This window comes from Physeter macrocephalus, chromosome 11 (genome assembly GCF_002837175.3).
Source record: "Physeter macrocephalus isolate SW-GA chromosome 11, ASM283717v5, whole genome shotgun sequence".
NCBI lineage: Eukaryota > Metazoa > Chordata > Mammalia > Artiodactyla > Physeteridae > Physeter > Physeter macrocephalus.
In genome coordinates this window covers 132,841,361-132,858,107 of record NC_041224.1, presented here as the reverse complement: position 1 = coordinate 132,858,107, position 16,747 = coordinate 132,841,361, and the positions used below count along the sequence as shown (strand labels likewise).

At 35.9% G+C, this 16,747-nt stretch overlaps 1 protein-coding gene across 1 annotated transcript in view; it reads right to left on the bottom strand.

Moving 5' to 3' along the window:
* Positions 1–16,747, bottom strand: part of ATL1 (atlastin GTPase 1) — a 74,731-nt gene that overhangs the window by 27,386 nt on the left and 30,598 nt on the right. Inside the window, exons 3-5 of the mRNA XM_028495846.2 lie at positions 7,663–7,910; positions 5,518–5,652; positions 4,948–5,052 (exon numbers count right to left, since the gene is read on the bottom strand). Coding sequence (XP_028351647.1) covers positions 4,948–5,052; positions 5,518–5,652; positions 7,663–7,910 — 488 coding nt within the window. The remainder of the gene's footprint in view (positions 1–4,947; positions 5,053–5,517; positions 5,653–7,662; positions 7,911–16,747) is intronic.

The following is a 16,747-nucleotide window of genomic DNA, read 5'->3' as shown; positions in this document are numbered from 1 at the left end:
CTCAGATAATAATAAAAAATAGTCATTACTAAGAACTTATGAGTTTTCAGCAAAAATATTTAATGTCTCCAGGAAAAATAAAAATAGTAAATAATAAATATTTAAAAGGCAAAATCAATCTGGTTTTAATTGACTTGTGTAAATTGCACATACTGTTGACTATGAAGAAGTTAGATATTAAGTTGGTATTTAAAAGGCTAATTAAATTAAGAAGTATATTTTTAAAAGTTAGTCAGTCTTACACCTACATTAATGAATAGATCAGACAGAGAATCAAGAAGGAAACACTGGACTTAAACAATACATTAGATCAGATTGACTTAATAGATATATAAAGATCATTCCATCAAAAAGCAGCAGAATACACATACTTCACAAGTGAACATGGAACATTCCCTAAGACAGATTATATGTTAGGTCACAAAACAAATAATAAATTCAAAGAAGAATGAAATCATATCAAGAAGCTTCTCCAACCTCAATGGTATGAGACTAGAAATCAATCACAAGGGAAAAAAATGGGGAAAAACCCACAAAAATGCTGAGATTAAACAATGTGCTATTGAATACCCAGTGGATCATCAAAGAAATCAGAGAAGAAATTTTAAAAAACATAAAGATAAATGAGAGCAGAAATACAACATACCAAAATCTATGAGATGTGGCAAAAATGCTTCTGAGAAGGAAGTTCATAGCAATATAGGCCTACCTCAAAAAAACAAGAAAAATCCTGAATAAACAATCTAACTTTACACCTAAAAAGACTAGAAAAAAGAACAAACAAAGCCCAAAGTTAGTAGAAGGAAGGAAATAATAAAGATCAGAGCAGAAATAAATAGAATAGAGACTAAAAAAAATAGAAAACATCAGTGAAACTAAGAGCTAGTTGAAAAAATAAAATCAACAAGTCATTAGCTAGACTAAGAGAAAAAGAGAGGGGGCTCAAATAAATAAAATCAGAAATGAAAGAGGAGAAATTACCACTGATACCACAGAAATACAAAAGATCATAAGAGACCACTATGAACAGGTATATGCCTACAAATTGGACAACCTAGAAGAAATGGATAAATTTCTAGAAACATGCAATCTTCCAAGACTGAATCATGAAGAAAAAAATAGTCTGAATAAACTGATTACTAATAAGGGATTGAAACAGGAGTCAAAAATCTCCCAACATACAAAAACCCAGGACCACATGTCTTCACTGGCAAATTCTATAAAACATTCAAAGAAGATTTAATACCTAGCTTTCTAAAAATATTCCAAAAAATTGAAGAGGAGGGAAATCTTCCAAACACATCTTACGAAGCCAGCATTATCCTGATACCAAAACCAGAGAAGGACACCACAAAAAAGGAAACTACAGGCCAATATCCCTGATGAATATAGGTACAAAAATCCTCAACAAAATATCAGCAAACTGAATCCAACAATACATTAAAAGGGTCATACACCATAATTACGTGGGAATTATTCCAGGGATGCAATGATGATTTAACATCCACAAATCATTCAACACACACATCACATTGAGAAAATGAAGGTTAAAAATCATATGATCATCTCAATAGATGCAGAAAAAGCATCTGACAAAATTCTTCCATTTATGATAAAAACTCTCAACAAAGTGGATATAGAGGAAATGTACCTCAACATAACAAAGGCTATATATGACAAACCCAGAGCTAACATCATACTCAAGGCAAAAGGCTGAAAGCTTTTTCTCTAAGATCAGGAACAAAACAAGGATGCCCACTCTTGCCACTGTTATTCAACATTGTGTTTGAAGTCCTAGCTACAGCAATTAGGCAAGAAAAATAAATGGCATCTAAACTGGAAAAGAAGAAGTAAAACTGTCACTGTTCGCTATTTCATGATACTATACATAGAAAACCCTAAAGACTCTAACAACAACAAAAAACCTGTTAGAACTAATAAATGAATTCAGTAAAGTCATGGGATACAAAATCAATATACAGAAACCCATGGCATTTCTATATACTAATAATAAACTATCTGAAAAAGAAATTAAGAAAACAATTCCATTTACAATTGCATCAATAAGAATAAAATACCCAGGAGTAGATTTAACCAAGGAGATGAAAAACCTGTACACTGAAAACTATACGCCACTGATAAAAAGTTAAAGACACCAAAAAATGGAAAGATATTCAGTCCTCATGGATTTAATATTGTTAAAATGTCCATACTACCCAAAGCAGTCTATAGATTCAATGAAATCCCTATCAAAATGCCAAATGCATACTTCACAGAACTAGAACAAATAATTCTAACATTTGTATGGAATCAAAGAAGCCCCTGAATAGTTAAAACAATCTTGAGAAAGAAGAACAAATCTGGAGATATCACACTCCCTGATTTTAAACTTTATTACAAAGTTATAGTAATCAAAATAGCATGGTACTGGCACAAAAAAGACACATAAATAAATGGAATGAAATTGAAAACCCAGAAATAAACCTATACATATATGGACAAGTAATCTATGATAAAGGAGCAAAGAACGTACAAAAAAGAGAAAGGACAGTCTCTTCAATAAATGGTGCTGGTAAAACTGGACAGCCACAAGCAAAAGAATGAAACAAGACCACTATCTTACACCATACACAAAAATTAACTCAAAGTGGATTAAAGACTTGAATGTAAGACCTTAAACCATAAAATTCCTAGAAGAAAGCACAGATGGTAATCTCACTGGCATCTGTCTTAGTGATGCTTTTGTGGATCTGATTTGAAAGGCAAGGGAAACAAAAGCTAAAATAAACAAATGGGACTATATCAAACCAAAAAGCTTTTGCAGAGTGAAGGAAACCATCATTAAAACGTAAAGGCATGGGCTTCCCTGGTGGCGCAGTGGTTGAGAGTCTGCCTGCTGATGCAGGGGACACGGGTTCATGCCCTGGTCCGGGAAGATCCCACATGCTGCGGAGCGGCTGGGCTGGTGAGCCATGGCCATTGAGCCTGCGCGTCCGGAGCCTGTGCTCCGCAGCGGGAGAGGCCACAGTGGTGAGAGGCCCGTGTACAGCAAAAAACAAACAAACAAAAAATGTAAAGGCAACCTACTGAATGGGAGAAGATATTTGCAAATCATATATCCAATAAGGGGCTAATATCCAAAATATATAAATAACTCATACAACTCAGCATCGAAAAAACAAACAACCCAATTAAAAAATGGGCAGAGGATCTGAATAGACATTTTTCAAAAGAAGACATACAGATGGCCAACAGGCACAAGAAAAGATGTTCAACATCACTAATTATCAGGGAAATGCAAAACAAACCACAATGAGATACCACCTCCCACCTGTTAGAATGGCTATTATTGAAAAGATAAGAAATAATACATGTTGGAGAGGATGTGGAGAAAAAGGAACCCTCATACACTGTTGGTGGGATTGTTAATTTGTTCAGCCACTAGGGAAAACAGTATGGCGATTCTTCAAAAAGTTAAGAACAGAACTACCATATGACCCAGCAATTCCACATCTGGGTATTTACCTGAAGAGCATGAAAACAATATTCAAAAGGATATATGCACCCCTATGTTCAATGCATCATTATTTACAATAGCCAAGATATGGAAACACCTTTAGCATCCAACAATGGAAGAATGGATAATGAAGATGTAACACACACACACACACACACACACACACAAAACACACACTGGAATACTACTTGGCCATAAAAAAGAAGGAAATCCAGACTTTGTGACAACATGGTTGGACCTTGATGGTATTATGTTAAGTGAAATAGGTCACATGGATAAAGATAAATACCATGTGATTTTACTCATAAGTGGAATCTAAAAACAAAAACAAAATGAACAAATAAAATAAAATAAAAATGAACTCATAGAGATCAGATTAGTGGTTACCTGGGGAGAAGGGGGGTGAGGGCTGGGCAAAATGGATGAAGGGGGTAACTGTATAGTGATGGGTAGTAACTTGACTTGTGGTGGTTATCACTGTATACAGATGTTGAACTACAATGCTATACACCTGAAACTCATATAATATTTTTTTAAAAAGCTAGGTAATCATCGGTTATAATCATGACTTATTTTAAAGTCCTTTACAAAAAAATTCAGTCTTCCTTCTATCCATCCTTTCATTGTCCTAACTACACATAATGCCCTGGTTGCCGGTTCACTAGCTCCATTCTCCCCATTCTACTTATAATTTCAGCTTTGACTTACTCATCCTAACCACTTTGCCTTTCCTACCTTTTAAAACTATTTTACCTTTCTTTGATGGTCTGCTTCTTGGTTTCTGTCTCTTCTTGTTCTTTCCAGTGAACAGAAAATCTAAAAATTGTCTTAAAATTTTTAGGCTATGTGTTCTGTGATCATAGTAAAACCCTCAAGGACTTTCAGGACAATTTATAAAGCGCACAATAACTTCAAAAACAATACTTAATAAAAGAGAGAAAAAAAAGGAAAGAAAGACATTTACTTTCCTAAATGCACATTTAGATACTATAAAAAGTTGTGAACATATATAAATGTTTTTACATTTAGAAATGTTTCTACTGGCTATATAAAACAAAATTTGCATTTATAAATCTTATTTCATTAAATGTAACTAATAATAGGTAGTCTCAGTATATCTACATATATTATAAGATTTAATATTATTGACTTTATTGTAGGCTTGAAATAGAAAAAATTATCAATAAGATAATATAACATTTTCTGACTAAAGCAGGCAATTTGAAAACTGATCAGAAATTAGATTACAGTAATAAAACAATTCTACTCTTAAGGAAATCATAAGAACTGGTATGCTAATTGAGTCAAATAATATATATAATTTACCATTTCTGTTGTTTGTCTCACTACCACATGTATATAGAAATACATATATTCATAATTTTTATTTAAAGAAACATCCATCAAAATGGATTTATTTTATTCCATACCTGTATTGAGCTGATCATTGTGCTAAGGGCAAATACTGTGGCCGAATCTCTCAAAGTTGACTGACTATCAAAGGTTCCCTGAGTATCCATCAATAGCACTGCAACCTATAGGCAAGTAGAGTACATTACTGATATTTTATAGAACATGCAGGGTATTAGGGTTACTACAAAGTTAACACCATAAGAACTAAAGCAAACCATTAGCAATGAATACTTAATAGGTAATTTTTCACATGTGCCATGAATGCCACAGAAAATAAAAATATTAATTAGCTGCTGACTACTGTAATGATTAATTTTCACTGGTAATCCAACATAACAGAAATAGCACTGAAACAAAATATAGATGTTAGCTAGCTGATCTGCTGTTCTATTGTCCCTATGATTTTGCCTTCTGTGATCAGTAGAAAGGGAAACTGGGAACATGAAATAGGATGCTACCCACTTCCCTTTTAAACTTCATGTCAAATGGTCAAAATTAGTTTTCAAAAGAGCATTTTGGAGGATCCTGAAAAGCAGTAACTGTTGGCAAGTGAAAACTCAATTTTCTTTAAGAAGTTCACACCATACCTTTTTACCATCAGGTTTATTGATAAGGAAGACTTCACTCCATATCTGGATTCCCGTGGTCTCTCGTTCAGACCCACCTCTCCACGAAAAGCCAGTCAATGGTTCATTGTAATCTCCAACCCAATCAACTGATTCCTATAAATTAAGAAAGTCTATGATATTGACCTAGATATGTAGTACAGGTTCTTCCACTCATCCATACCAGTTTGTATCCCTCTCCAACTCTAGACAAAAGGAAACAACGTATGCACATCTATTATAATGATACAATTACTTTATTTGCTCATCCAAAAAATAATTATGAAGGAGCAACCATCTGTCACATTTTATGCTACATCCTGGGGATACAAAGATGTCATTCCAGATAAGAGGAAGCTCACAGCCTAAAAGGGGGACAGATATGCTAACAAACCATTATGATGCACTATATGCATGCCAAAATGGGCATGTATATTAGATATAAATGGAAGCATAGGAAAAGAAACTACTAACTCTTGGTCAGTTAAGACTTCATAGGAAAAGTGATATTAGAGCTAAGACTTGAAGGATGTTTAGGAATTTTCCAGGTGAGCAAACTCAGGGAGGGCATTCCAGAAACAAAGAAATAAAGGTATGAGAGAGCATATTATGTCAGGATATACACAATAATAATATACACAAATGTTTTGCTATTGGGGCAGGAGGGAGCGAACAGCAGGAGGAGAAGCACCTAGTAAAAAAAAACAAATCTGTTACATTTTAATCTTAGCAAATGCTATTTAACATAAGCAACATGACAAGCGTTATTGAGTATTTCATTCTAATGTTTATTGCACAGTTAAAATTATGAATATGCCTAAAGCTATATAATCCCAAAGAATGGAAAGTATACTAATTTTGTTCACTCAATTTTCCCACCTACGTTAAGTGTGTACTAATGTTGGTATGATAGAAATAGAAAGTGGTAAGAATTTTGTTTGCTTTCAAAGCCTGGAAGTATTTCGGTTGTTCTGTTCTTGATTTGTTTGGACTGAGGCTAGAGATAGAAGATGTTAAAGTTAACATTACCAAGTTGTTCAAAAATACCCTACCTATAAAAGATCAATCCAAAATGGATAATTATGATACAAATGCATAATACAAAGTTTCTTTGGGTAGTATGTCTATTCTGCCTCAACATCCATATTGGCATCCGAATTACTAAGGGTAAAAGGGTAGAAAAAAAATACTGGTATGCTCTCTACTCCTAACCTTCTGTTCCCCAACTCTAACCTCCTATTTATTCTTCTGCTTTTGGTTGATCCTAGGCCCCTTAAAGTCTCCTTTCTATGCCACACTATTGTCTCAAATGTTATGACACTGTTGGTTGCCTTTGGGGTTGGGTTAAGGGTGAGACTGAGTGGGAAAAGATAACAAAACTTTGTGGGATAACAGCAAGATACACTTTATAGGTTTTGGGGCTACCCAGGTATTTACATTTTCCAAAAAAAGCAAATGTACACTTCAGATTGGTGCATGTAACTATATGTAAATTTTACAACAAAAGAAAAAAACTAAATAAATACTGAAATATATAATAATTATGTATATTGAAATATTTATATGGAAGCATACTGAAGTCAACAATTTACTTTGAAATGAACCAGAAAATAAGATGGAGCAATGGATTGAAACAGGGAAGAACAGCTGGAGACACATGTGATGAAGCAAGAATATTAATGTTAATGGTAGAATCTAGGTAGTGCAGTGCATATCCAGGTGTCTACTGTAAAATTCTTTTAACTCTGCTGCATGCATGAAAAATGTCATAGTAAATGTTGGGGGGAAATGATTATAATAAAAATTATGACAAGAGTTATTTGACATTTTAAACACTATTTAACATGTGAAGTTTATAACCATATCACTGTACTTGTCTATTTTCAAAAGAGCTTAAAAAATAAGTTACGTTCTAAGGGAAATGTAGCAAAGTGGCTTCGGACAAAAGTGGCCTATATAGTTTGGTGCCTAAAGCACCAAAGCTGGAATGGTTACACGATAGCATTTTTAAACCAGTTCATCTTTAGGGAACATAATAATGGAAGTATTGGACACTACTACTAAATAAAAACACAAAGTCATAAAAGCACAGAAATCAGAAAACTTTTCAAAGCACCTCTTCCCTACCTGCTTATACATGTATCTCAACATGAAGTCCATCAGGAATGATTTTCCTTTTCTAAATGCTCCAGCAACAGATACAGCAACAACCTCCTTGTCCCTGATAGCCTCTGAGAGAAGGATCCGATTTAGTGCAGTTTCATCTAATTCAAAGGAATGGTCATCTCTGACAATGAGGACTTGGACTGGTCCTGCCTTTTTCACTGGCTCTTCCTCTTCAGAGCTCCATTCATACCCCTTTTCTGAAAAGCCGCCTATTGAATAAAATAAGAATTTATTCAGCAAATTATTTTTAAACACAGGAAATGCATACATACCTCTCAACATTCAAACATTTGAAACAGGAGCACAGTGGAATTAGAAATGTTCATTTTATTGACATATGTTGATGTCATGTACACCATATCTCCGAAAGACTTACATCTGGTCTTTCTGATCAAGTTGCCAAATCAAACAGAATTTTATTTTTAAGAAAGCTCTAAATTAGTGCAGGGATCTCTGTTTGCTGAGTAAGAAAAAAAAAAATCAAAGCAAAGGACTCTACTTTTGGAGAAGAATAAAATAGCCTTAGGTTACACTTAATCCCTTAGAAACAAGTTTAGTTATTCATGTGAAAGATCCTTGCAACACTTTTTAAAGCTGAACATGCATATGAGTAAATACACAGAGGGACTCAGAATCACATATTCTTGAAACTGGAATATATCTCTAAAGCACCCAGTTCAGCTCCCTCCAATGCATGCAATCCATCTACAAAATCCTAGACTCTTAATTGTCTAAAATTATATCTTGTAGCAATGGAAGTTACAGGTAATTAAATTAGGTAGGGTCAGATTACAGAAGAACTTCAAATCTATGGAAAAGAAGTCTGGATATAATTCAATAAAAAAAAAATAAGAAGGTTTTCGAAAGTTACTTTGTGTGGAGATCTTACAAAAAAGGTTTGTGACTCTGGGAAATTACTAAATCTCTCAGTTTCTCCATCTGTAAAACAGAAACTATTAATAGTACCTATTTAATAGGGTTGTTGGAAAGATTAAGGGAGTTACTATATGTAAAGTGTTGAGAACAGTGCTTGGCACACAGCAAGCTCATAAAGGTTAGCTATTATCATCATCATCACCATCACTACCTTGGGATTATAAACTGAACTAAGTATTCCCAGAAGAAGTTTCTGCCTATTTTTATAAATTTATATGTGTTTGTGTATGTGTATGCATGTATGTGTGTGTTTTCAGAGTTTTCTATTTAATTGTCAGAAATACTGTTTCTGACAGAGGTCCTCTTTTAGAAATCATCCCTAATATACAAGAATTTTAGAACCCTAGACCTTGGCATTTGCAGTATATTACAAAACAACTTCAATGTGTCAAGTGACACATTCTTATATCCATAGCCTTTTTAATGTAACTTTGTAATGTCCTCCCACTTTGACTCTGGGGTCAGCCATGTAATTTGTTTTAGCAGACATGACACAGCAGAGACTTGAAAAAGCACTTGTGTGTTTCCATTTTGCTCTTTTGTCTCTGCCATTCATCATGAGAAAATTCCCAGACTAGTCTGCTGCAGGATGAGAGACACTTGGAGCAGAGGCAAACTGTCCAGGTCCAGTCCAGGCCCACAGCAAGCCAACCCCCAGCCACGTGAGGGAGCCCAGTCAAGATCAACAGATTTGCCTAACAACCATTTCAACATGTGACCAATAAATACTATTGTTCTATGCCCCTGAGGTTTTGTGACTATTTATTATGCAACATAACAGGCAATAAATAACTGATACACCCTACAACCCCTTCCTCTAGAAAGGCAGTAGTGTAGTGGTTAAAAACACAGGCTCTGGAACCAGACTGCTGAGATTCCAATCAAGACTTCCCCATTTCTTAGCTGAGTAACCTTAGATAAGTTGTTTAACCTCTTTGTGTCTACCTCATAAAGTTGTTGTGAATTAATATATGCATGTAACACACTTAGAACACTGGCAGGTATATGTATTGGTATATGCTATTAGCATTAGTACAGATTTACAAAACTAAAGCCAAATATGTAACTGACTTTGCCCAAGGAAAATAAATGCAATTTCTACATGAGGCAATCTACCATGGATGCTTTCTTGTGTTATTTATTTATTGCTTTCAATATTGCAGCAAGGTATTTATTATTATCTGTATTTTTGACACATGAGGAAGAACTAACTGGATTAAGTAACTTTCCCAAGATCACACCCACTAGAGTTCACACAGTAACTGTCAATTTGGGTTTAGATCCCAGGTAATTAAACTTTCATGTCAGAACTTTCCACTATAATATTCTGCCTCTTTAGTAGAAATCAAATAACTTTTGGACAACACATAAATGGGCTCATTTGCTTTCTATCAAAAGAACAGAAAGTCAAAACATACATCAATTAATTCCTCAGATCAGAATTATGACCTAGACTCAAATCAACCCTTAATAATATTAATTTTGAAATAAACTGGGCTCTTAAATAACCTTTCATCCAAATTTTTGAAAACATATTTAAATAGACATTCTTCATTATGTCTATTTGATAAGAAATCTCATAACTAGAGAAAAACAAGGCAGTTATATTTCTCAGCATAATTTTATTTATTTATTTATTTTTGGCTGTGTTGGGTCTTCGTTTCTGTGCGTGGGCTTTCTCTAGTTACGGCGAGCGGGGGCCACTCTTCATCGCGGTGCACGGGCCTCTCACTGCTGTGGCCTCTCCTGTTGCGGAGCACAAGCTCCAGACGCACAGGTTCAGCAGTTGTGGCCCACAGGCCCAGCCGCTCCGCGGCATGTGGGATCCTCCCAGACCAGGGCTCGAACCCGTGTCCTCTGCATTGGCAGGCAGATTCTCAACCACTGTGCCACCAGGGAAGCCCCATCAGCATAATTTTAAATGAGTTTTCAGATCATATTGATGTATGTACACAGATATATCACATTGATAACTACATATATTGCTGTTCATCTATAAGATAATGCTATTGAAATATTAAAAATCTAACACATAATTTTAGTTTTTCATTAGTGGAGATAGATATACACCATTATTTTCTGAGTAACAGTATGAAGCATCTGGAGACCACAAAACTGCTGCGTTAGCCATGAATCAGAGTTGTTCTCTCTGCAAAGTTAAGAAAAATTGATTTTACATCCAACAGACAATAGCTTCTATATTGCCATATCACAGATGCTGGAGTAAGAGAGTCTTTGTTTAAATCCCAGCTTCACAACTTACACATATAAGAAGTTGTGTAAGTTATTTCACCTCCCAATGACTCACCATCTTCCATCTGAAAAAATGAGATTAAGAATGGTATCTACAGGACTTCCTTGGTGGTGCAGTGGTTGAGAATCTGCCTGCCAATGCAGGGGACACGGGTTTGATCCCCTGGTCCAGGAAGATCTCACATGCCACGGAGCTACTGGAGCTACTGTGCCACAAGTACTGAGCCTGTGCTCTGAAGCCTGTGAGCCACACCTACTGAAGCCCGTGCATCTAGAGCTCATGCTTCGCAACAAGAGAAGCCACTGCAATGAGAAGCTGGTGCACTGCAACGAAGAGTAGCTCCCGCTCACCGCAACTAGAGAAAGCCTGAGCACAGCAACGAAGACCCAATGCAGCCATAAATAAATAAATAAATAAATAAATAAATAAATAAATAAATAAAAGAATGGTACCTACATCCCAGGTTTTGTGATGATTGAATGAAGTAATATTTATTAAATGAAGACCCAAGAGCTTGATAAATATTATGTGCCTAATAATGGTGACCACCTAATATTGCTATTATTTATTACCTATTCATATATTATTCCAGCATTACTTACCCATCTAATTTCAGCCTCAGTAAAAGGTCCTTTCTGAGGACAACAACACACATTCTTTGATGAACCTCCTTACCTATGGTGTAGTTTTAATCTGCATATACAACTGATGTGAATCAGGAAGGCTGGCTAGACATAATATTTTGGATAGAAAAACACCTTCAGAGCTGAAAACTAGATCACAACTTTCTACAGACTGAAATAATTCTCTAAGACTGCTTGTAGCTAACTACATATATGCAAGAGGTACTCTGAATGGAATTTCTGGGTTGTAATTTTTTTCAAATATTCAACTTCACAACGTGTTCAGAAATTTTTTCTAAGTGGCTGTAGCAAATTCTCACTCCCCACCAACTCCCAGCAGTTTATCAGACAGTCTACTGATTCACATTCTTTCCAACACTTGGTTTTGCCTGACTTTTAAATTTTTGTCCATTGGATAGGTATAAAATGAGTAAGTGGTCTCTCACTATAGTCCTGATGTACATTTCTCTAAATGCTAATGAAGTGACCACATGCCTTTTGTTCATTTTTTTCTATTAGATTGTTTGTCTTTTTCTTAATGATTTATAGTGGTTCTTTATATATTTTGAATGCTAGACCTTTGTTAGTTATGTGTATAGCAAAAATCCTCTGGTTTAGAGCTTGTCATTTCACTTTCCTTAAGCTGTTACTGATGAACAGCAATTATTTTGACATAATAGATTTTATTAATTATTTTATCATTAGCACTTTGTATGTCATGTTTAAGAAATTATTCTTTACAAAAGCATGAAAGACATTCATATATATTGTTCTAGTTTTTAAGTTTTGCTTTTGATATTTAAGTTCTTAATCAACCAGGAGCGGCTAACTGTATAAGAGGTGAGATAGAATTCCAACTTGATTTTTTCAATATGAGTAACAAAAAGATAATATGAGGATGCTATGAATAATTTTATGCTAACAAATTTGTTAACTTTAATGAAATGGACAAATTCAAAGAAAAACATTTATTTTAAAAATCACAGAAGAATAAATAGAAAATATGAATAATCTTACATCTGGAAAATAAGTTAAATTCATACTTTAAAACCTTCATGCAAAAACAAAACAAAAAATAAAACTCCAGGCTCAGCTGGCTTCCATGGTGAATTCTTCCAAATATTTAGAGAAAAAAATAGGCATCTTACACAAACTCTACCAGAGAACAGAAAATGAGGGACCATTCTCAACTTGTTTTGTGATTTCAGAATAACTATCATACCAAAAAGTGACAAGAACATTAAAAAAAGAGAATATTATAAGCCAGTGTCTCATGAAGATAAACTCAAAAATTTCAAAAAAATAGCAATTCAGCTCCAGAGACAATAAAAAAAAATAATGCATCATAACTACACAGTATTTATTATTATAGGAATTCAAGGTTAGTTTAACATTCAAAAGGCAAGCAATATAATTGGCTACATTAAGTGAAAGAGAAAACCATATCATCTCAATAGATTCATAAAAGCAGGTATGAAAATGCAACACTTATTTCTAATTTAAAAAAACCTCTCAACAAATTAGGAATAGAAGGAAAATTCCTTAAACTGATCAATGGTATTGACAAGTACAGCTAATATTATACTTTTTAAAAAAATTTTTATTTTTTATATAGTCATCCTAGTGAGTGTGAAGTGGTATCTCACTGTTGTTTTTGGGGCCACACTGCATGGTATGTGGGATGTTAGTTCCCCAACCACCAGGGAGTGAACCTGTGCCCCCTTCAGTGGAAGTGTGTAGTCTTAACCACTGGACCACCAGGGAAGTCCCAGATTACACTTATTTTTGAAATACTGAAAGTTTTCCCTGAAATTGGGGATCTGACATGGATCACTAGTTCTAAACAGTATTATATTGGAAGTCTTAGCCAGTGCAATAGGGAAGATAATTAACCAAAAATAAATAAAAGGATTGGAGAACAAGAAATCACATAGCATTAACCACAGACGACATGATTGTGTATGTAGAAAATCCAAAAGAATATACAGATAATTATTAATAAATTTAGCAAAGTTTCCAGATACAAAGTTGACTTTTTATTATATTCTATTTTTATATACTTGCAGCAAATAACTGCAAAATGAAATTTAGAAAAACATTCACAAATATATAGTCAATTGACTTGTTCTTGGTCAACTGACATTTTGTAACAGTTTAATTGGGATATAATTCACATACCATATTATTCACCCACTTAAAGTCAAAAATCCACTTGATGGTCCTGGTCCAGGAAGATCCCACATGCCACGATGCAACTAAGCCTGTGCACCACAACTACTGAGCTTGCTCTCTAGAGCCCACGAGCCACAACTACTGAGCCCATGTGCCACAACTACTGAAGCTGTGTGCCTAGAGACCATGCTCCACAACAAGAGAAGCCACTGCAATGAGAAGCCTGCACACCGCAACGAACAGTAGCCCCTGCTCGCTGCAACTAGAGAAAGCCCACATGCAGCAACTAAGACCCAACTCAGCCAAAAGTAAATAAATAAAATAAATTAAAAAAAAATCCATTTGATGGTTTTTAATATATTCAGAGTTGTGCAAACCATCACCCTGATTAATTTTATAACACTGTGGTCACCCTCCAAAATACCCATAACTTTTAGCAGTCATCCCCATTCTCCCTTACCCACCTCCAGCCCTAGGCAACCATTAGTCTATAAAAGATTTGCCTATTCTGGACATTTCATATAAATGGAATCATACAATATGTGATTTTTTGTTACTGTTTTCTTTTACTTAGCATAATGTTTTCAAGGTTTATCCATGTTGTAGTATGTACCAGTACTTCATTTTTTGTGGCCAAATAATATTACATTGTTTGGATATACTACATTTTGTTTATCCATTCATTAGTTGATTGGCATTTAGGTTGTTTCCACTTTTTGGCTAAAATGAATAATGCTGTCATAAACTTAATGTACAAGTTTTTGTGTGGACATATGTTTTCATTTCTCTAGGATGTTCAATTGATTTGTGACAAAGATGCTAAGGCAACTCAATGGAGAAAGAATAGTCTTCACAACAAATGGTGCTAGAACAACTGGATATCTAAATGCAAAAAAGTAAATTTCAATATATCACACCCATATAAAATATTAACTCAAAATGGATCATAAATCTAAAGGTAAAACCAAAACTATTAAATTTTTGGAAGAAAACATAAAAGAAAAGCTTTATGACCTTGGATTAGGCAATGATTTCTTACATATGATGCCAAAAGCATGACCCATTGTTTTAGTCTCTTCAGGTTGCTATAACAAACTACCACAGACTAGGTAGCTTATAAACAACAGAACTTTATTTTTCACAGTTCTAGAGGCTGGACGTTTTGAGATTAGGGTACCAGCATGGTCAGGAAAGGAGCTTTTTCCAAGTTGCAGACTCCTCATTGTATCCTCACATGGTGGCAGAGACTAGGGAGCTCTGTGGGAGTCTCTTTCATAAGAGCATTAATCCTATTAATGAGGCTCCACCCTCATTTCCAAATCACCTCCCAAATGTCCTACTTCCTAATACTATTACATTGGGCTTCAGGATTTCGACATATGAATTTTGGGGAGATACAAATATCCAGACCATAACACCCATAAAAGAAAAAATTATAAACTGGACTTCTTCAATTAAGAACGTCTGCTCTTTGCAGAGGGCGACTGCCCCGTCCACTCAGGCCCCGGGAGCCTGCTGAGCTCCCAGGTGGATACCCTGCCCTCCAAAGCCCCCTCCAGGTCTGGTGTGTCCTTGGGCATAGGAAGGAGGCCGGGGGGATCAAGAGAGGCAGGTGGGAGGGGCCCTCTGGGGGGAGTGGGAGAGGAGCGGAGGGCGATGGTCCCGCTCACTTGGGCCCCAGGAGCCTGCTGAGCTCCCAGGCCGATCCCCCACCCTCCAAGGCCCCTGCAGGCTTCATGGGTCCTTGGGGGCATAGGAAGGAGGCCAGGGGATCAGGAGAGGCAGGTGGGAGGGGCCCTCCCAGACCCAAGACTGGAGGAGCAGGAGAGGAGAGGAGGGCGTTTGCCCCACCCACTCGAGCCCAGAAAACCTGCTGGGCTCCCACGTGAGGTCCCCTGCCCTCTGAGAAGAGGAGTGGGGGGCATGCCTGAGCCCCTTCTGTTCCTTGAGCCTAAGTTCCACCTCCCACAGCCCCCAGGGCCTTTTTTGCCACCCCACGTAGCTTGCGGGCAGAAGCTCCTGTGGTGGGAGCTTGGAGTCTGAATGATTGGACTAACAGAGAACCTCAGACCCCAGGAAATATTCATCAGAGTGAGGTCTCACAGAGTTCCTCATCTCAGCACCAAGACCCAGCTCTACCTAATAGCCTACAAACTCCAGTGTGGGAAGCCTCAGGCCAAACAACAAGTAAAACAGGAACACAATCCCACTCGTTAAAAAAAAAAAAAAAAATGAGACGGCAAAAAAATACGTCACAGATGAAGGAGCAAGGTAAAAACCTACAAGACCGAATAAATGAAGAAGAAATAGGCAATCTACCTGAAAAAGAATTCAGAGTAATGGTAGTAAAGATGATCCAGAATCTCAGAAATAGAATGGAAGCACGGATTGAGAAAATACAAGAAATATTTAACAAAGATCTAGAAGGACTAAAGAACAAACAACCAGAGATGAACAACACAATAAGTGAAATGAAAAATACACTAGAAGGAATCAATAACAGAATAATAGAGGCAGAAAAACGAATAAGTGAGATGCAAGACAAAATGGTGGAAATAACTGCCAAGGAGCAAAATAAAGAAAAAAGAATGAAAAGAATTGAAAACAATCTCAGAGATCTCTGGGACAACACTAAATGCACCAACATTCGAATTATAGGGGTCGCAGAAGAAGAAGAGAAAAAGAAAGGGTCCGAGAAAATACTTGAAGAGATTACAGTGGAAAACTTCCCTAACGTGGGAAAGGAAATAGTCACCCAAGTCTAGGAAGCGCAGAGAGACCCATACAGGATAAACCCTAGGAAAAACACACCAAGACACATATTAATCAAACTAACAAAAATTAAATCCAAAGAAAAAATATTAAAAGCAACAGGGAAAAACAAAAAATAACATACAAAGGAACCCCCATAAGGTTATCAGCTGATTTTTCAGTGGAAACTCTGCAGGCCAGAAGGGAGTGGCAGGATATACTTAAAGTGATGAAAGAGAAAAACCTACAATCAAGATTACTCTACCCAGCAAGTATCTCATTCAGATTCGATGGAGAAGTCAAAAGCTTT